This window comes from Podarcis gaigeae (assembly GCF_964106915.1).
Source record: "Podarcis gaigeae genome assembly, chromosome: 7".
Classification (NCBI taxonomy): domain Eukaryota; kingdom Metazoa; phylum Chordata; class Lepidosauria; order Squamata; family Lacertidae; genus Podarcis; species Podarcis gaigeae.
The window spans coordinates 88,495,515-88,517,485 of record NC_139683.1 but is presented as its reverse complement, the minus strand read 5'-3'; the positions used below and the strand labels follow the sequence as shown (position 1 = coordinate 88,517,485).

General features: G+C 42.6%; 1 protein-coding gene across 1 annotated transcript in view; it reads right to left on the bottom strand.

Moving 5' to 3' along the window:
- Window positions 1–21,971, bottom strand: part of SORCS2 (sortilin related VPS10 domain containing receptor 2) — a 127,895-nt gene that overhangs the window by 42,342 nt on the left and 63,582 nt on the right. The window contains exons 6-11 of the mRNA XM_083748570.1: window positions 18,183–18,247; window positions 16,669–16,787; window positions 15,245–15,334; window positions 13,062–13,241; window positions 11,173–11,319; window positions 5,017–5,119 (exon numbers count right to left, since the gene is read on the bottom strand). Coding sequence (XP_083604696.1) covers window positions 5,017–5,119; window positions 11,173–11,319; window positions 13,062–13,241; window positions 15,245–15,334; window positions 16,669–16,787; window positions 18,183–18,247 — 704 coding nt within the window. The remainder of the gene's footprint in view (window positions 1–5,016; window positions 5,120–11,172; window positions 11,320–13,061; window positions 13,242–15,244; window positions 15,335–16,668; window positions 16,788–18,182; window positions 18,248–21,971) is intronic.

Here is a 21,971-nt window from a genome sequence, read left to right as displayed (position 1 = left end):
TCCCTGCACACAGAAGTGAGGGTGGAAGTAAGGCCTCAACTGGTTCTCAGAATTATTTTGTGCAAAATCTGAGGAGAGAATGAGGTGCTAGAATTCTGCACTATACTGCTCCAGACTACTTTGAATGCTCCAACAGAACAAACTCAGGCATATTAAAGAGAGGGCTATGCCTTCTGATATGCTAGCTTTTGATACACCTACTTAAAAGAAAAGTAATTAATTTGGGTCCAGGGAGCATTCAAAAAGATTATTACTCTCACCTGCTGTATAAAGTGATTATACACATTCTGCACTAAAATGCTCTATGTGATGCTCTGTGGAACACCCTCCTATCAGATGTCAAGGAAATAAACAACTGACTTTTAGAAGACATCTGAAGGCAGTGCTCAGAGAGGCTGGGGAACCCAGTCAGATGGGTGGTTATATAAAATATAAAATAAAATTATCATCATCATCATCATCATCCACACTTCTGTTTGACCCATGCCTAGAAAGCAAGGGTCCCAGTGGTTTTCCCCTTGCCCTGCTCCTTTCCAAAGGAATGCCTGCTCTTTAGCAAAAGATCTGAACAAATGGCAATCCAGGGGAAACCTGAAGTGCCGTTTGCTCCAACTGAACACGAAAGAGTGGTTTTCCCTAGGGGAAAGCGGCAGGAGAAGAGGAAGTGTAGATAAGTTCAGGGTTCCCTGTGACCTCTAAAGGGCTTTGCCTTTTGGGTCTTGTTTTTAAATTGTAGGCTAACTTGTTTCTTTTTTCCTTTTCCTTTTAATTCATACAGTGCTAGTGCAGTTTCAGCCACTTTCAAAGTAATTAATAATTAACAGATTTGCATTCAATATTCATTCATTTAAATTTTTTGACTGAGAGGAAGGGAGGATTGGAAAAATTATGTGAAAAACACTTCCATCGTGAGAATATAATTTTTTTTTTTTATAAAGATATTTATTAGGGTTTTTTATAAAGAATACAAAAATAATAAACAACATTCCTTTTGTCTTAACAAATTTTCAAACCTTTTTGGACTTCCTCACGTTTCCCGTTCACACTTACATTGTAAATACATTTTTCCAAGCAAATTATCATGTAATTTATAGTCGCTCTTTTAAATGATAAATAACAATTCTTCAGCAATTTTTGTTTTCTAAAATCTCACTTATCTTCCAATTCAAATCCAAATTAGTGATGGCCAATTTTTTGTAATCAAGCACCCTTCTTAACATTCCACCAAATTACAATATTTTTGTAAATAAATCTTAAATTTCCTCCAATCTTCTTCAATCTTTTCTTCTCCCAAGTCTCGGATTCTGCCGGTCATTTCCGCCAATTGCATATAGTCCATCAGCTGCATCTGCCATTCTTCCAGTGTGGGTAAATCTTGAGTTTTCCAGTTCTTAGCGATAAGTATCCTTGCTGCCGTTGTAGCATACATAAAGAATGTTCGGTCCTTCTTTAACACCTTCTGGCCGACTATACCCAGGAGGAAGGCCTCTGGTTTCTTAGTGAAAGTATACTTAAATACTTTTTTCAGCTCGTTATATATCATTTCCCAGAAGGCCTTCACTTTCGGGCAAGTCCACCAGAGGTGAAAGAATGTTCCTTCATTTTCCTTACATTTCCAACATTTATTTTCGGACAAGTGGTATATTTTAGCAAGTTTAACAGGGGTCATGTACCATCTATATATCATTTTCATTACATTTTCCTTCAGAGCATTACATGCAGTGAAGTTCAGCCCAGTGGTCCACAACCTTTCCCAATCTTCAAACATAATATTATACCCAATGTCCTGTGCCCATCTTATCATAGCAGATTTAACCATTTCATCTTGTGTGTTCCATTTCAACAGCAAGTTATACATTCTTGATAATATCTTACTCTTTGGTTCTAACAGTTCTGTCTCTAACTTCGATTTTTCCACCTGGAATCCTAACTTTTTATCATTTTTAAAAACTTCTTTAATCTGAGCATAATGTAACCAGTCTAGCACTTTACCCTTCATTTTCTCCAAACTCTGCAATTTCCAATTGTCACCATCTTTTTCTAATATTTCCCAATACTTTGGCCAATTGGCCTCCATATTGGGTCTCTTCCGGGCCTTAGCCTCCAGAGGTGAAAGCCACCTTGGGGTTTTGTTTTCCAACAAGTCTTTGTATTTTGTCCAGACATTAAATACAGCTTTCCTGACAATATGGTTCTTAAAGGCCTTATTGGTCTTGACTTTATCATACCATAGATATGCATGCCAACCAAATGCATTGTTAAAACCTTCCAGATCCAACACATCCGTGTCTTCAAGAAGTAGCCAGTCCTTGAGCCAGCAGAAGGCTGCTGCTTCATAGTACAGCTTTAAGTCCGGCAGGGCAAAGCCACCTCTTTCTTTCGCATCAGTTAGTATCTTAAACTTAATTCTAGGCTTTTTGCCCTGCCAGACGAATTTAGAAATATCTCTCTGCCACTTCCTGAAGCACTCCGTCTTATCCACAATTTGTAATGTTTGAAACAAAAACAACATCTTTGGCAATACATTCATCTTAATAGCGGCAATTCGGCCTAGCAAAGAAAGTTTCAATTTTGTCCAACAGTCCAAGTCTCTCTTAATTTCAGACCAGCATTTTTCATAATTATCCTTAAATAGACTCAGATTTTTTGCTGTTATATTTACCCCTAGGTACTTAACTTTTTTCACCAATGTTAGTTCTGTTTCTTTCTGAAACCGTTCTGACTCTATGTCTGTCAAGTTTTTCCCTAATACTTTAGTTTTCTGTTTATTTAATTTAAATCCCGCCACCCGACCAAAGTCTTGAATCAATTCCAAAACTCTTTTTGTACTAGATTCTGTATCTAAAAGTCAAGGTCAGGCTGAGTTCCCATGAGAAAGCAACGGCCCAGATGGTAACAGTCATACAGGAGGCCGGGAAATAGAAAGTAAAATAAAAGTCTCTGTTGTAAATTCCAAATCCTCTAGGGGGAGTTTGTAATAGTTTTGAGGAAGAAATAAAATTCAGTCCAGTACAATTAATAACTATTTGAAATTCAAAGTCCAAAGCCCTCACAAATAATTCCCAGCAGAGTCAGAATTTGCTGTTAAACAGTGACAGTGTTTCAAATAGTGCTAGCTGGTATTCTCAATGTTTCAAAATAGCAGGTTCTCAGATTGTTTCAAAGTTCAGATTCAAAGTAACCATGTCAGCAGACTGACAGTTCAGTAGCACAGGCAGCTCCAGCACCTGGGTTTCTTGCTTATAATGTAAATCCCATAAGAAGAAGATGTCACCATGCCAATAAAAAACAAAAAATCCACCATTCACAGCTCTAAATCCACTTAATATAAAGTTCAATGGGTGCTCAAATCAAATAGCTCAAAAAGTCTCTCTTTACCTTCACTCTCCAGCTCTTTGCTTTGATATTCAGTGGGAGCGGAAGACGGACTTCCTGCTTTTCGTCTCTCCGCTTTCGGCCAAATTCAGTTTAAATTCAAATCTCCAATAAAATATGATCCTTACTCACGGGTTGTAGTTTTTTCAACTCCAATTTTGCAGGAAAAGAGGTCAGCGCTCACCGGCAGCAGCAGCGCGGCTTCACTCCGCAGATCGTGAACCGACTCACAGCACCGCAGCCCCCTCCACCGATCCAGAGCCCCTTACGGGGTTCCTTCAGCGATTTGGGGGTCGCTCCTGGTGCCCGCCGAGTCTCAGGACCACAGGCTCTTGCTGCCTGTGGGTCTCCAAAGCGGGTCTCCGTTTCGCCGTAACGGACGACCCTTTTTCTGCGGAGCTTCCTCCTCACAAAGGAGAAAGGACCGCCATTGCCGTTCGCGCCGCCTCCGGAGAGAATTATATTCGTGAGAATATAATTTTTAATCCTGTTTGGCGTTGCTGGTGTTCCCAGTTTTTCTCCAGGTGGTTGCTACAGTCTCTTTCCTGGTTTAGTCACATGTGTGATCCAAGCTAAGCAGGAGCAGGTTGACATCACTACACTACAGTACATAGCCAATAATATTTGGCAGTGTGCTATCACTGAAGGGAAATGAAGTCAACTGAGAGAGAGGGCAAGAAAAAGGTAGTGCACTGAATAGGCAAATATTTTTTCCCAGTGGCTCTGATGTTGTATCAATGGCACTTTTGGTACACCCCCTGCAAGCAACACTACAGTGGTAGGGCCTTGGGAAAGTGTCTGCAATCAGTTACTCCAGGTGTGGAGCACTAAGGGAAAGGGCCAGGTTGTTTGTTCAGACGGAGCTGAATCACCTTACACCAAGCTAGGGCAGCAGAAATTTATCATGTATAAATTTATTATGGCAAAAAGCATTTGCATGAACTTGGTTAATTATGTTCCACAATATCTCAGTCTGTCTTCAAACTTCAGTTAATTCATACGTGAACTACAGTAGTGAAGAGGAGGAACAGACAGATTCAGTCCTTCACCCCCAGCTTCTGCCTCCCACCCCTGCTTCCACCCCACTCTCCCGTCTCCCCTTCTGCTCATGGGTTGTTTCTCTTGCTCCCACCGGATGTTCTGCACTCAGGGCAAGAGTGCAAGGGCTGTGAGTCTGTGAAGTGCACAGCGTCATGTGGCTTCCCCCTGGGCTCCCTCCCCCCCCCCCGGGTGTGGTGCGCTTGGTGCTCAACTTGCCTGGAGAAAGAGGGGAACACAACACTCCCCACAGGACCCAGTGGCTACCACCTTCCTCCCACCAAGTTCTTGCTGCTGCCACTGCCTCTTCTCTCCCTTGTCAGGAATAAAAAGCATTAGATACACTGCCTTTTCCTCTCCCCCTAGGGTGTGGCCTCTGTGGTGATGGCATCAACAGGTAGACAGAGGAGAAAGCCCCATCCTTGGTCATTTCTGTGCTGCTTAATCCTTCAAGCACCATGAAAATAATATGCACACATGAAGTAAGTTAACTGCTTTATATGGATAGATAACATGCAATGGAGAATTGGTTAAATGCCATATAATATTATGTAACTTTTTGATCAATGAACACCAAACACAAAGTGCACTCTCTTTTTTTACCTGCCCCCATTATGAGTCCTGGTGCTGTATCCTTGGTATGAACCATTCCTGACACATATGGATTGTCTGGCCAGCGGAGATGGAGGTGAAGGTGGCAATCAGGCTATAAAGATAACAAAGAAAAGTCTTTGTTTTTAGCAGAATGGCAGGAATGCCTCTAATTTTTGAAACAGCCACAAACTATGGGTAAATGGTATGTAATGACAGCTCTCAGTGCAAGGGTAATTATTTCATGAAGACACACTATTAGTACAGCTACTATTTCTGCTTTGACTACTGCTCCTGTGCTGATGTAATGTGCATTAATGCCAACAGCACAGTGAAGTAGACCCTGTACTGAGATAGTACCCTATTGTATCTCTAAGAGCATTAGCACTGTTAGATTTTGGTGGTCTTTAAAAAAGTAACCCATCCTTTGCTTAATCAGACTGAAATTGTAGCAGGAAAAAACATCAAGACACAATCAACTAACTAACCAGCAAAAATGTGTTGTCACAGGGATGTTTTACATAGTCACCATAGTTCCAGTTACAGATAGCTAGCCATGTTGGTCTGCCATAGTCAAAACAAAAAAAATTCCTTCCAGTAGCACCTTAAAGACCAACTAAGTTAGTTCTTGGTATGAGCTTTCGTGTGCGTGCACACTTCTTCACTTTGAGAAATATATTTTAAAGAGAATTCTCCTAGTTCAGGGTAATTCCATTTATACTTCTTTCTGCACTGGGATAAGACATATCTCCCATATATATCTGACAACCCCGTGGTTTTCTACTGTATCTAATTTCTTCCTCCAGGCTTGGAAGTGATTGTGATTATTACAAGTAAATAAAGAAGATTCATTGCAAAATCAAAAGTAATATCCCTGTTACTCACACCCTTCTGCTTCAAAAAAAAAATAAAAATAAAATGCAAGGGTTAACCAACCACATTTTTCCAAAGATGATAATGTGTGGTCATCAGTTGTAAACTATGCTTATTCTTATTCACAATTTATTTATCATTGATATTTCTATCCTGCTCTTCACCCTAAGGGTGCATCAATAGAAATAAAAAACAATAATAATCAAAATCTGTAATAGAAACATTACATTTCCAAAAGAAAGATCCACAGTTGATGATTAGAGGATCTGACGAAAAAAATACTTTCTCCTTTTTTTTCTCAACAAAGAATCACCCTCTCGGTCATTCGCTGGAGTCACTTCAAGCTTAGATCTGGGACTTCACAAATGTATTAAGGGAGGGGTCATCTACACTTCTGATTGTCCTCTGTCTAGAATGTTTGGGTCCCAGCAGCTTTCCCCTTGCCCTGCTCCTTTCCCAAGGGAAACCCCACTCTAAATCAGAGCAAACATCAATCCGGAGAAAACTTGTAGTTTGTTCCAGCTGAGAACTAAAGATTGGTTTTCCCTGGGGGGAAGCAATTGGACAAAAGGAAGTGTGGATGAGCCCAGATATTGTGATTTTCACAACTCTTTTTTAAAAAAAGGCTCCCATTAAAATTTATCAGAGAATGTCTCCTAACAGACACATATCTGTATGCAATTTCTCCCAACACAGTGCATACATTATTTTCACTAATATATGCATTTATATGCACACTTTACCGCCAGTAAATGCATTTTTGTACATACCACTTGGTTGTAGAATGGCATTGCAAAATATCAATTGCAAAAGCGTGAATTTCAAAGGATGACTGCATTTCAATGGATTGTTTCAGAATGTGCTAATTAGGTGGGGGGGTCAGGGGGATATGGCCCCGCGTGCACAATTTTGAGGGCGTGCAACCCTCAGGCCCAGTTTTAAACTCATTGTGAGTACTCTGGCATGATTCCAAAATACTGGCTCTAAATGCCAGTGACTCTGGAGACGAGTCACAGCACCGTTCAGCATCTTAACTTGGAAGCCCAGGGTGGGTGTTGGGCCTCAACTGGGGATCCAGAAAGAGAGTATGATGTTGGGTTCTTTCCCCCTGCCCTCAGAAAGACCACAGGTGCCTAAAGTGTGTGCAGAGCCAGTTCCTTAGCACTCAACTTGCTGCATCCTTGGCCAGGAGCTAAACTAACTCACAGATTTGTCCTGTACTGTTGCCCCCAGGCAAGGGGCATCAGCCAGCCAGCCTTCCCCCTGCACAGCCCCCCCTCCAGTCGGCGGGGGTCACTCTGGCATCATCGGAGTTGGACATTCCTGGTCTAGGACACTATTGGGGGGGGGGGACAGCAACAATAAGCAATGGTGAAGTAAAATGGTACAATGCTGACATGATGGAAGTCTCAGCCCCCAATATCTGCCAGCCTCTGGACTATATGCTTGAAGCAAGTGGGTGTAGCTTGAGCCAGACATGGGATTCTCTTCAATTTACCCTTGGCTGGCGCAGGAGCGCTAAAGGCAATGTTTCCTGGGCACCATCAATGTGGTAGGAAGGCAGGAAGCAAAGAGAAGCCCACTGCTACTAATGCTGCCCATTATTCCAGTTTCTCAATCCTCACTAAAAATGGCTGCCTGTAGAGGGACAATCTCTCTTGTCTTTCTCTGTCGTGCTTAGTTCAGATGAATTTATGAAATTCAGTTTTACACCAGATCTCAGGAGGACCCAAGCACTTCTAATCATTATTTTAGAAGGCTGCACCAAAAGGAAACAAATCACCACCTGAAGGTCAAGCTTCCATGAGGGAAGGCAAAGCCATTTGCTCCAGGAGCCGGATTCTGCCCTGCTCTGCCCATGCTCTGCTGCCACCCCTGCCATGGCTTTGCCCATGTCACCACTACTGCTGCCACAACCCTCTTGCCACCACCACTAATGTTGTCCCCTCGCCATTGCATTGTGGTGGCACCATGAGTGCAGCTGCAGGCAAGGGGGCCGTTGTGGTGCTGGGGCTGGTGGCAGCGTGAGCACAATGGCAGGAGCAGGGAGGGGGCCTGGAATTGGGGGGGGGGTGTCAGAGGTCGCTGATGGGTGTGACAGGGTGTTCTGCCTACAGTAGTAAAACGTCCCAGGTCACCCCTGCCAAAGTCAACACTCTGAGAAGCTGCTTTAGGGTACTTCACCCCCTTTGGCTCCCTAACCCACAAAACAGCTTCCACTTCCTCTCAAGCCGCTCACAGCCTCTCCTGGCCCTGGGCTCTCTTGAGGCTGAGTTTCAAACAACTTCCTCTTTTGCCACTCTTTCTTCGCTCCTATGCTGCCCCTACCCTCCATTTCCACAAGTTCCTACTTCTTCATATGCATTGCCTCTGTGTGTTCTAAGGTCCTTAAGCATTTTAGCATGACTCACCCTCCCTGCCTGTTCAGCATTTAGACACACACACCCCGCCACCTCTACTGTCAATGGCAATACAGCCTGCCTTGCCCTAAGGACAGGATAAATTTCCCTCCTGCTCTTATCCTTGGCCCCATCTCTCCTCAGCAACCTGCCTCTTTTCTTCCCAACACTTTTGCCTTCTCTTCCTTCCTTCCTTCCTTCCCTTATGATTCTTGCTTTTACTTCACCACTCTCTCCCCTTGTCCTCCAGCAGTCCCATCTCGGTTCCCTAACTCCAAGTTTCTCTTTCTCCTGGTTAACCACCTCATCAGGTTTCCTATTCTATGTCTTCCACACAGCTACCCCTGTTCTTGGGTACTTCCACACTAGACATTAACTTTGGAATTGCCATGCTTCAGTCACTCACTTTTTATGGGACATCCACACAACAGTATCATCCAATCACTGGCACCCAGTATCTTTCCTGTGGTTCTTCTGCCTTTTCTCAGACCATAGGAAGTCCACCCTTTTTTTGAAGAATGGAAGAACAGTGCAATTCACATTGACGTACATGCCCTTAGCACTACACTGTCTTTTTTTTAAAAAGCGTGAGGTTTGAAATAGGCAGTTCAGTCTGGGGCAGGTGAACACATCACAGTTCAGCACACCTTCATTATAATATATGCAGTGACTGGCATTTTATTGTCCCTTTATTTGCCTACCTTAATCAATATTTTAATCAGAGCTAGAATGCTTCTCTAGCTATACTTCTTACTTAAAGTGAAAGAGTGTTATAGCACTATAATCCTATCATTCTAATTGTTTTTAAAAATTATAGTGCTATAACATTAAGTTATAATGATATTGCACTATAGTGTTGCAACATTATAACTCTATCTATATACAGTGGTACCTCAGGTTACGGACAGGATCCGTTCCGGAGGCCTGGCCGTATCCTGAAAAGTCTGTAACCGGAGGCGTGCTTCTGCGCAGGCGCACGTGGCAAAACCTGGAAGTATACACTTCTGGGTTTGCCATGTTTGCACCCCAAAGTTTACATATCCAGAGGGATACATAAGCAGAGGTACGACTGTACTAATAATTCCTGTGCTTATATTTATGTAGCTAAATTGCACCAAGAGTGGCAGATTTAGGATAATCCCAAGGTACACACAAGTACAAAAAATCCGAAAGGAAAAACAGAAGGGGAGACTGACCTAACAGCCCCATAAGATCAGGCATGATAGCAGCTGCAGTTCAGGTTCTCCAACCCTGCTCTAAGGTCTGTGTGAACCTGTTTTTCAAACAACCCGGTGTTTTGCATCAACTCAGACTGATGGAAACATTCTACAGCTGACTCCATAGATAAAATACTTATGAGTATTCCATGACATCTCTTCAGCACAAAACACACACAATCCCTTAATGCATAACAGTTTAGAAAAACACAGTAATCAATCCTCATATAGGGGGGAAAGTGTGGGAAATAAAGCAAAAAAAGTCCTCCTCGTGCATTCTGTGATATAAGCGAGGAGAGGACCTCGCTTATTGCAGTGTATTGCAGTGGGGTCGACTAGATCAGTGTTTCCCAACCTTGGGCTTCCAGCTGTTTTTGAACTACAATTCCCATCATCCCTGACCACTGGTCTTGCTAGCTAGGGATGATGGGAGTTGTAGGCCAAAAACATCTGGAGGCCCAAGGTTGGGAAACACTGGACTAGATGACCCTTAGGTTCCTTCCAACTCTGCAGTTCTATGATCCTATGATTCTAAAATCATTACAATACATTTCTTATACAAGAGAGGCTGGTGTTGAAGCCCATGTCACTACAGCCCCCACTTCCTCCTGTTTAGTGATCAAGTTCCGCCTTTTGTCCCAAATACCAAATCATGCCCTTTGGAGTTTTGCTTTGTTTTAAATGAAAATTAGGGAAGTAGAAACAATTCAATCCCATATAGTATAGTAATTAGCCTGGCCTAATGGCAAAAACTAATGGTGAGCTGCCCAGAGTGGCTGGGAAACCCAGCCAGATGGGAGGGGTATAGATAATAAATTTTTTATTATTATTATTATTATTATTATTATTACTGATGCAGAACACATAAATCTTGATTTCTTTTATTTGAGACTGCTACTTTTCAGAAATCTAAGTTAATATAACATTTTAACACAGTTCTCAATGAACCTGAAAATTTGTATGTGACTGGCCATTTAAACAAAATTAATGGGGTTATTGAGCTTAAACTTTTGCTGCTTTATGTTACAGCATGGATCCAGTTTTTTATTTTATTTATTTTCATCAATTCTATGAAACAGCAATAGAGGAAGAAAAACTGCATAGTCTCAAGGGACGCTGAGATTATAGAAGAAAGACACATGCAAATTTCATATTCAAATGTCCTGGTTATACTATGCAAGAACAAATACAACAGTATCCTGCTTGAAAGATAGTGAATATTATTTTCTCTCTCATTCTAAGCAGATTTGTATATTTGATCAATCAAAACTTGTTCCAAATCCAGGTAAATTTCAGAGCAGGAGACTCAGTCTGAACATGCAGCAGAACCACAACATGCAGCTCCTGCTGTACTGGATCCCTTTCAGACGGCATCCCTGGGGGCTGAGGAATGGATCTGCGCCTAGAAAAGTTGCACATCCAGGAGAAGAGTTCAAGGCTGGCCTTCTCACTGACTGCTAGCATTTTATGTGCAGGGAATTGTCTCATGGAGGAACATTAAACTGTGAAATTCTTCATCTGGAGCTTGAAAAGGTACTAGGAAAATTGGATTGTTATGCTGAATGTTTAGATTAATTCCTTAAAATCTGAACAAACATTTTAGGGTGGAGAAAAAACACAAAACCTGTAATATATTATAACTATTTTTGCCATTACAAATTAGGGGTGGAGATGCTTACCGGTTTGCAGTCAACTGGTTTACCATTCATATCAACAGCTGGAGGTGTAAGATAGTCCCAGTTACGGCCTTTGTTGAATGTTATAAGAGTGGTAACTTTTCCATCTATTTTTTGATTAGCCAAAAACACTCCTTTGACTCCCCTAATCTACATTACAAACACAAAATGTAGAAAGGTTAATAAGCAGTATTCATAGCCTTCTCTAACATATATTTAATGGCAGTTTTTGCTACTGAATAACAAAAAAGTAAGTATGCCAGTTGCTTATCTGCATAACCATTTATTTTTATATCACTGAAAGTTCTTTAGATTAAATAATGTGAAATCCATGGTCATGCCCTCCAATCCAAGGTCCAATCTGGGCATGTGGTAACTGGGCCAGATGCAGAATAAGTATTTCACATGCGTAAGACTGAATATTCCGCTAAGCATAGGAACAAAGGATAGGTCTAGAGATCCGTCTTCTGTCTACGGCTAAACAGTGCTCAGGATATATTGGGCACTAAGTTTTAGCTGTTTAGATAATGTGCAAATACCTTAAATACTTTGGGAGGCAATTCTTACCTCTTATTCTGAGAGAGTCAAATATGCAGCTCAGAAATATGCAGTTGCGTGGCAAGTCCCCTCTCCCATGTGAAATGAAGACACTGGACACATTATTTAAGGTTAATGGGCATAAAAAGGCCACAACTTTATTGATTACAGAATTGAAAGGTATTGGCCTTAGGCATTGGCTCCTATCGACTACCCGGCATGGTGACCGGGAAGGGTTATCCACAAGCCGTGGGAGTCCTGTTGAAGTACGCCAACTAGGATCCCACGGGTGTCACCGCTCAGGGGCGTGCCGGAGGCCCTTACCTCCCTAGGTTTCGGACAAGGCAATGCCCCCCGGAGTCCTCTACCGGACTACCCTTTTCATTGGGGGAAGGTGATGGCGCTTCCTTCCCCCCTTCATTTGCATAACAATTAACCCCCTGCCAATGCCTAACTGCCAATACCGCGGAAGTTGTGACGTTTGCTACGAGGTAGGCGAAAAAACCAAAAGGCTAGAAGTGCGCCAAATTGGAAAAATTCCTACCAGGCCCCTTGCGGCGACCAACCGGAGTCCATAGCAAGGTCATAGCTAGCTAAGCCTAAAGGGTGGGTGGGATGGGAAAAACCGCTCAGCTGGAAAGGGGAAAGAGGGCGGTCCCCGTGTGTGTCTGGCCTTAAATAGGCTAGGCCCCGCCTCCCCAGCCCGCCAATCGGCGGGCTGGGTCGAAGGCACGCCCGGGGATTCCCTGTTCTCGCGGGGGCAAAAGGCCAGCCCCCGCGTGTGTGGGAGGGGGTAGCCCGCAACACCCTCTCCTCCCAAGCTCAGAAATGGCTTTCTAGTAATCAAGAGCACACTAGTTATATACCAAATTCTGACCTGCTGGAGGCACCTTATCTATTTGGGGGCATTTGTCATGCCCTTTATTTTGAAAGGGGGGGGGGGTTTAGTACAAATGCCCAATTTTTCTAGTAATTAAGATTCTTTGGGTTACAGACATATAAGATTTCAGATGTCTAGAAAAGATCATGCGGAAAGACACTAACAGGTCTGGCACTCCGTGTGTGAGGCCAATGCAAATAGAGGCTGCACACTGAACAATCTTCCCTCTGCAGGTTGGAGGAGATCCACGAACCCCCAAAGGCTCTCTCTCTCTCTGCCCCCCTCTCTCCCCCCCCCTCAAACACACACGGCCAGAGATAACAAGTTCAACCAGCACCCTCACAAAAGGGTGTATTTATACTAACATGACTATTCCATTATAGCAAAAAGAGGAACAATTGTTCTGATTCAAAAGTAGTCAAAGGAGAAGGAAGAGTCAGCAAAACGAGGACCTAATAAATGAAGAGCATTTTACCTCCAGAATATCTATTAGCACATTCTCCTCAGGCTGCTTGGTGCTCCTGACATTCTCTAGCACAATGGAATAGGAGACGCCCTGTGGGTCAGACTGGTAAAGGTTGTAAGTATCTGTCTGATACCATTCCTGGATAGCCACAAACACGTGGCTCTCGTCAGTGCTGATAATTTGTAAATCCTGAAGGGGAAAAGATCAATACAAAATAAAATGTATACCAGACAGGACAGCATTTACAACCAACTCACGCTTGCCAGATGCCAGAAAAAAACCTACTATAATTCTCACCCCACAGACCAATCTCACATGTATTATTTGGAACAGAAAAACTGAAGGGTAAAGAATATGTAGCTTTATCTGCTAGCATATTATCTGCTATACAAAATAGATAAGACTCTGTTGTTTCCATATGATTACAAGATACAACATCTCTGAGGAAGATACATGGACTGAGGAGAACGGAAATGACAGCCTCTGCAAAGGGGGAGCTGGGATTGCTTGTGTGATTATACAGCAAGTTACCCATGTTGGATTCTGAATGGGGGTATGACTTGTCAGAAAGATCGTATGCATCGATCAGTGATGCAGAAGTGCTTGTGAAGCTGCAGGGAATCAGAAGTAGCTTGGGCCCCTGGCAATCCAAGTTGATGAATGAGAAGTTTGATCTTGTACCAGTTAACATAGGCAGTGAATACTCTGAAAGGCTGGTTCCCTAAAATGTAGTAACCCCCTCTCATCAGGAAACAAGCACCAAGAAATTATGCTCCAAACAACAACTGCCTGTCCTCTATCTACTTCTTTTGGGTTGAAATGGTAGAATAGATGGTTGCCACACACATCAGATGCCCAGTCTGAGGTCTAAACTTGTGTATGGGACTGAGACAGAATTTGTAGCCATGGTTGATGATATCTAATTCTGAGGACTGGGAAAGGCAGACTTAGCTAAGCCCATGGTCACTGCTCATCATGATAGGTTCCTGAGTTCAGTGCATCCTCTCTGGAACCTATCAGGTATCAACATCACTCACTCTCGCTTGACACAACGTTGTCTGACACATCCACATACAAATAATAATGGATGCTCAATGCATAGTCAATGTTGTCAAATGTCCCTGCAGGGTGAATGTTTGATAAACAGGCTATCTGGCAGCAACCTGAGGAGGCCCTCTTTGCAGATTATATCCACTTCATCTCAGGAAGTGGGGGCCCATGGAGAAGGGCTTCCAAAGAAGATCCCAAAGCATGGACAACATGCTGATACTGAAGTAGGTGATCCTCCAGATATCTAGACCTCAAGCTCTGAGGGGACTATTACACACAGGGAGAATGTGGGGATACACTTCCCACAATTTCATATAAGGGTATTTCAGTGTTGGGCTGTGGGTGAAGTGGAACAACTACCAGTTTGGGGCAAGTAAACAACAAGCAACTCCCTGTTTGTGTGGTGGTTGTGTTCTGACACACCGAGTGCTTTGATGGGGTGTGTAAGTAAATAACTTTTGTACTAGCCATTGGCCATGACAAATCTGAATAAAAAATAAATATATGTAAAGGGATGCTGCACCACAAATAATAGTGTCTATTTAGATCTCTGTGTTTCCCTTACAGTTCAATGCTATTTTGTCCAGGGTCGTCTTTCTGATCTTTTTGGCCGCCAGAGCAAAAATGGCTACTTTGTGAGTGATTGAAATGTTTACATTGCTAAGAAGTCATAGGATCTTCTTTGCCGGGGAGAGACATCTTTCCTGTACGGGTTGTAGTGTGAGAAATTGCCTAAGGGGTCCAGTGTGTGGTGGGCAGTATAGTAAATAGTGTGAGATGTCCTCCACCTGTGGTTGTCCACATATACAGAGTGTTTTCACTCTGTTGTAGCGTCCAACCAGGCAGCTCAGTAAAAGAGAATCTTAATGAGGCTGGCCAGAGATTTGACAGGTAACTGGCTCTAAAATGGACAATTTTTAGAAGGGTGTGTGTACAAGCCCACCCTGCCCCATTCTGCCCCCTTCCAGAGATGAAAACAAAGCACATGTCAATGATCGCACATGTGCCGAACGCATGCAACCAGGGAGCTAGCTACTTGTATTTAAACATTTGCACAGAATAATTAGTGGGGAAATCTAGCAAAGCACAGAACAAGTTTACTTTGGGCTAAGAAAAGGGACAGGAATTTTGTGGATAATTACCTTAGGTAATGCATACTTTGGCAATTTCATCTGTACAAATTCATTCCGAAGGTGAGACACATAATAGTTTGTTTGATTTACTGATGATGTCTGTGAAAGAGAAAAGGTTGGTACCGTTTTATAGTGGGTATCATCAGTTTCTAACTATTAAAGAAACAAAGCTCATTACTGATTATTAAAACTAGAAATTTCAATGACACTATATAGCATCTCAACATAATGCTGGGTATAGTGTAGAGGTACAAATCAAGAAGCTCTCAGTTCAAATCCTGATTCCACCATGAATTCACTTGGCGGCCTCAAAAGAGACTCTCACTCTCTGAAGACAAATTCTCCTTTCCATATGAAATTTGACCTGCTGAGTAGAGAGGCAGTGACTTTTCAAAAGTGGGGACTTGAAATGTGAATTGCTCCACTTGAAGGAGGCCTCAAATATCAGGGACTAGCTGGATGAAAAGGCGTGGTGGGAGGCACCAGCTGGGGAGTCCACTAGGGAGGCCCACTAGGGCTCTGAGAAGGAAGGCTTAGAGCCCAGAGGGTGGTGGTGAGACACTGAGGACAAGTCAGAGGATGAAGCTGAGCAGAAGGGTTGGAGGCTGCAGAAGCAACAGGCTTGAGTGAGAGCAAAGAAAGCAATGCAGACTCAGGACACGGAGCAGAGGAGGAGGGGCCAGAGGCTGCAGTCACATCCACAGAGCTTTTCTTTCCTACTGTAGTAAGCTCCCCCCCCCCCCATCTCCAAGGTCAAGGAGAGCTTTGCGTTTGCATAATAACGAGCACAGGTGGCCCCTCCCTGACATAGGTTAAGGCTGTTTGGGAGACATGAGCTGGTGGGGAGACTTAGTGAGAAGTAGAAGGCAACAGTCCTGGCAACTGTTTCATGGGGGCCAATCTTGTTTGTGGGCATTGCTGCCTGGTATGCTGTTTTCTTGAATAAAGAGCTAACACTTCTGCTTGTCTCTGCATCTTGAGCGCTGACCTGCATCTGAACCAACCCTGACACCAGGTCAACTTGGTTCAAACCCCATCCCAGCTTGGCCTGACTCAAACTGCTACTCTCATAACCCTTTGTTACCTTGTCCCTAACCTGAAAAAGCCTTATTTTGGAGGGCGGCGCAACAGGCAATACAGGGACCTCTCATCAACTGCAAGTGACCCTTGACTGAAGACCTTATAAAAGGGGCAAAAGAAGCTGCATGTTGATGTATTAGCACTTTTGCCTGTCATAGATCTTCAAAGAAACATAATGGGTTATGTGGCCATTTAAAAGATGTTCCTTGTAATAAATTTCTGTTTTGGTTCTGATGGTCCTTATGTCACGTACAAACCGAAACTTTATGGCCAGTAAGCCCCACGCTATGGGAGCAAATATGCTAAGGGTTGCATTAAAACTTTTGTAACTTACCTTCCATGAGTGGCATTACCTGAAGGAATATGTAGTCATCCTGCACTGTCAATGAGTTTTTGTCAATGCTATCAATGAAGAGGGCTCTCGGTGTTTTATCTGAACAGTTCTGAATTTGACAAGCCATGTAGCGAAAGCCTAGAGAGGGCAGGAAACATTTGGGTACCATGCAAATAAATAACAGATGCACCATTTTAAACTACTAACATTCTTTTCCTGAAGCAGTTTAAGTTGACCTATTGTGAAAATGCACATGCCACAAAAGGTTTGCCCAACAAATCTATCACCCAGTAGCTAGTGATATATAAATGTGGGTGGGGGTCCTCCTTCAGAAGTCAGGGATTCTGGGGGGTGGATGGGAGCCCATTAGAACTGCTTTGCTGCCCTGTGCCTGACTTCTTTGACAGCTGCCTTTCTCCTTTTAAAGCAGTTTGCCAGTTGTGAGGCAAACTACCCATGACACTGAATCACATAACTTTAAGCTGGGTGGATTTTTTTTACAAATGCAAGGAGAAGTGTGTCCTCAGGACTAAAAGGGTCAGTAGACTTAAGCCCTTTCCCTGCTGTGCAGACTAGAGAAACCACACACACCCATGGCTGCCATTTGCATAGGGTGGGAATCTTACAATGCAAATAGCAGCCTGGTGGCCAGGGGATTTTTGCTGATCACAGCAGCTCCAGAAAGGTTAAAATTACCTCCCCAGTTGTAGTATTGAGCCTGGATTAGCATTATGTGTAGTATGGCCTACATCTTCTGGAGGTGGTTGGTACTGAGTAGCAGCAGTGGAAGGCCACTCTTCCTTTCTTGGAGCAATGGGTGAGGGGACAGTCAGCTCCTGAAGCATATTCTGCTTGAACTCGTTGTTCTAAGCACTGGTAGAAGGAAGCAACTCTTTCTCAGGTCTCCAAATAGCCCAAGAAGGACCCTATCCACATATTATTTCAGCACATGAACTTGACCTTAGCTCAGCATTCACTCAAAATTAGGATTACATGTTCATTATTAAAAGCAAGAACAGATCACCATCTTTATAGCCCTTTCAATGAAGCAGAGTATGGTGAACTTCAAATCCATCCTATAGTTCTACATTACAGTAATGTAGAAACATTCCTAACACAGAGGTCTTGCACACCTCTTGGGTGCCTGGCAACGTTGGTATACTTAATGGAGCTCAGCTTTGCTGGGCTGGACTGCTTGGTGGAAACCTCCATCAGCCTAATTCTCATTTGCGTATCCTCACCTGTAATTGTGTACAAAGAAAGCCTGCACTGTGAACTCTGTGCCTCATACTATATATATTTGCCATGTGAGATAGTAGGTCTGCAGCCAAGGATTTGACTTATCTCATCTGAAAAGCCACAACCATCAACGCAGGTTCACAATGACAGGTCATCCAGCCATTGCAGTAGCAAGGCAACAGAGATAAAATAGTCCTGCTGAATACATATAAGTAAAACAAATTTATGATATATGAAAAGTGTGTTTCTAAATAAAACAAAGCAGGAAATGGGGATCACCTCCCCAATGCCTACCTCCTCTGGGATCTTGGACTTCCATGTGAACCAAATTAGGGTCTTCATCAACTCCATCAACTGCCCTGGGAGCACAATGAAACCAAAACTTATCGCAGGACAGCTACAGACCTTGGGTACTTACTTACTTATATTTATGCCCTGCCCTCCCTCCCCAAGGAGCTCAGGGCAGCAGGTAAACAGAAGGATTTATATGGAACTGCTCACAACATCAAGCAAGACATCATTTTTTCTGCCTCCTGATTTTTAAGTATAATACAGTGGTACCTCAGGTTAAGTACTTAATTTGTTCCGGAGGTTTGTTCTTAACCTGAAACTGTTCTTAACCTGAAGCACCACTTTAGCTAATGAGGCCTCCTGCTGCTGCCGCGCCGCCGGAGCCCGATTTCTGTTCTTATCCTGAAGCAAAGTTCTTAACCTGAAACACTATTTCTGGGTTAGCAGAGTGTGTAACCTGAAGCATATGTAACCTGAAGCGTATGTAACCCAAGGTACCACTGTATATCAAAAAATGTAAAAGGTAAAAAACACAAAACTAGGAGTCCAGAATATCCCTAAAACTCCATTGTAGGTTACATGCAAGCAACACATACATTCCCATAGTGCACACATGCAAAAATATGCATTCCCATATAATACACAGGCAGTTCAGGGCAGTCATCCCTTCAGTATGACATAATTAACTGTTGGTTTCAATCATAGCAGATAGCAAGACAAACAACGTAGGTGTTAGTGGAAGCTGAACCACAGCAGAAAAGAAATAGGCTCTGAAATAAAGCTTGTTGATGCAGCCTCTGTGTGGCCTTCCCTTCATGACACTTATCCTTCCCTTTCTACATAATCCTTCCTTTTCTAAAAAGTATTTGTATTTGTTTTCAAAATAACAAAAGCAGGAAATAAATTTCTAATTTCTAATAGTCATGTCTGATTATTTTCAGAAAATGTAACCATTACAAAGTTCAAATCAATGTGCTGAATGCGATGTCTAAAGCTCTTAATGCCCTTGGCTCAGTCCACCTTATGGAGAATTGTCTGGGAAGCTTCTGCTCTCTTTGTCAGGGTAGATCTGCAGCAAGGAGGTTTTCCTAGAGAAGCCGGCCAGGCAGCAGGTTGCATCCAGTGCTTCATGAGAAGCATTTCAGTTCTACAACAGGACTCGCCCTTTCTCTCCTCTGCTCCCCCTCCCTCGCAAAACATATGGAGCAGATTTTGAGGGCGTTATGGGGGAAAGAAGAGTAGGGGGGAGCACTGGTGCATGAGCAGAATGGCAGCATTGGAAACAAACCAATTGTTTCTATTCTACAATTTTTTGAGTTCTTATTTGAACATGGTGAGCCTGCATTTAGTTATGATGCTCTGCTTTTGTTATTCCTGTCTGGGTGTTCATAGGTTGTCCCTTTTCTTATTTCTTTGTATACCTAATTTTTCACTCTTGCATACCATTGTGGGTATTTCTAATGGGAAGTTAACTAATTTTAATAAAGAAACAAACAAACTCAACAGCATATCAAATTAATAGGTGTACATACAATCCTCCCTAAAGTCTTGAGGAAATTAAGGGTGTTAAATTTGCAACTCTATGATTCAGCACTAACTCCTAACACAGAGAATAATGTGTCAAGAAAAATCTAAAATACCACTTTTGTGGTGGGACCATTTGTTCCCATTTCATGCAGCAGGCTTTGTTGGATAATTGGGTTACCTCCAAAACCCACATTTAGCCACCAAGGCTGTATTATACCCAAAACAACCCTTAAGAGATTCTGGCCAACTTTTTCCTGCCTCTAGTCAACACTTGATTCCTAGCAATGCGAGCAAATTCAGTTCTTGTGCAGATTTAGGTCTTGTAAACTCTTCTAAACTCATGCTGCACAAATGAAGCTTTCTAACCAGACAGAATCTGTCATATCTGTGTAATTATTATTTTCTAATTACCCCACTCCCACGGGGCATTCACTCTTATGTATCTGATCCAAGAGATTTCAGAAATGTCATCCTTTGAATAACAACCTAAAACCCTCACTAGCATCACAGATGGCCCTAGAGAATTTTCTCCCATTTGTCCTTCTGCACCAAGCTAACGTTGAGCTTACCCAAACACATAAACCGAGTCAAGATTTATTATTCGCAGTGTTGATTGACAAGTAAACCACCGCTCGATCATCCAGTCAAAACAGCATTATTCATAAGTACAATAAAACAACTAGCTCAATAGATGTTGTTGTTGCTGCTGCTACATACTGCTCTATTGGGGATTATTTTTATATATAAAAAAAGTGTACCGAATAAGCAGTCTGCTCTAATTAGCATGAAAGGCTAATGTCTTCTGGCACTTTGAGTAACTTGAAGAGAAAGAAAATAACTTGATCTTCACAACAGTGTATGTTTAATTTATGGGCTCTGGGTTTTTTTTACTAAATAGGCTTGCTTATGACATTTCTGTCCTGCATTCCACACTGTGCATTTTCTTTACTTTTATTTTAATTATTTATCTCTATAAAGAACACAGAAGAACAAAGGCAAATGAGGTATAAGCAGAATAGAAAGCTAAACAGATGTACAATGTTTTGAATAATATTAAAGACTGAAAGCTGTACATCAAAGAACATACAAAGTCAATACAAAGGTGGAGTAATTTAAAAGACTACATTTCAAAAAAAGTTAATCATTTGAAGCCTAATTTTCTTTCAGATATATATCATTAATATTTTCATAGAATCATGAAATCAAACTCTATTCCTATAATTCTTTATTGCCACTTAATGTAGGTAGCCACAGGCTTCCAACCAATCAGTGCTTCCTGATACTTCAACATTTTGAGTATCACGGTTGGTTTTATCATTTAATTATTACAATGCTACCCCTACCCTACCAAGGCAGCAAACACCAAAGTGGTAAAATAATACAATTTACTACAACAACAAATATTTTAATATATCTTTAAAAAGATGTAGAATTCAATTCCAATCTGTTACCTCCAAGGATGTGGACAGGCTGCTTGGACAAGTGAAACCAACCACCTGTCTCCTTGATCCTTGCCCATCCTGGCTCATAAAAGTGAGCCGGGAAGGACTGAGTGATGGGCTCTGCGGGCTGGTGAATGTTTCCCTCTGTGAGGGAGCCTTCCCAGACCTGCTGAAAGAGGCATTAAACTGCTTCTTAAAAAAAATCTTTGGACCCGGCCAATATGGCCACCTATCGCCCAGTCTCAAATCTTCCATTCTTGGGCAAGGTAATTGAGCAGGTGAACAACTCCAGGCACGCCTGGAGCATGCGAACCATTTGGATCCCTTCCAATCAGGATTCAGACCTCATCATGGGACTGAAACTGTCTTGGTCACACTGGTCAATGATCTCTGGTGGGTTAGGGACAGAGGGGGAAGCTGTTTCGTGGTTCTGCTGGATCTCCTAGTGGCTTTTGATACTATTGACCATGGTATCCTTCTGGACCATCTATGGAAGATGGTTCTGCTCCTTCCTCCTGGGCCGTGTCCAGAAATTGTTGTTGGGGGATGAGTGTTCAGACCCCAGGGCTCTCACTTGTGGGGTGCCTCAGGACTCTGTCTTCTCCCTGATGCTCTTCAACATCTATGTGAAGTTGCTGAAAGAGATAATCAGGGGGTTTGGGCTGGGTGTTCAGCAGTACTTGGATGACACCCAGCTCTACCTCTCTTTTAAATCAGAAGGCAGTGAATGTCCTGTGTGAGTGTCTGGAGGCAGTTGAAGGATTGATGGTGGCTAACAGCCTGAGGTTCAATCCTGACAAGACATAAATGCTGTTTTGGGGGG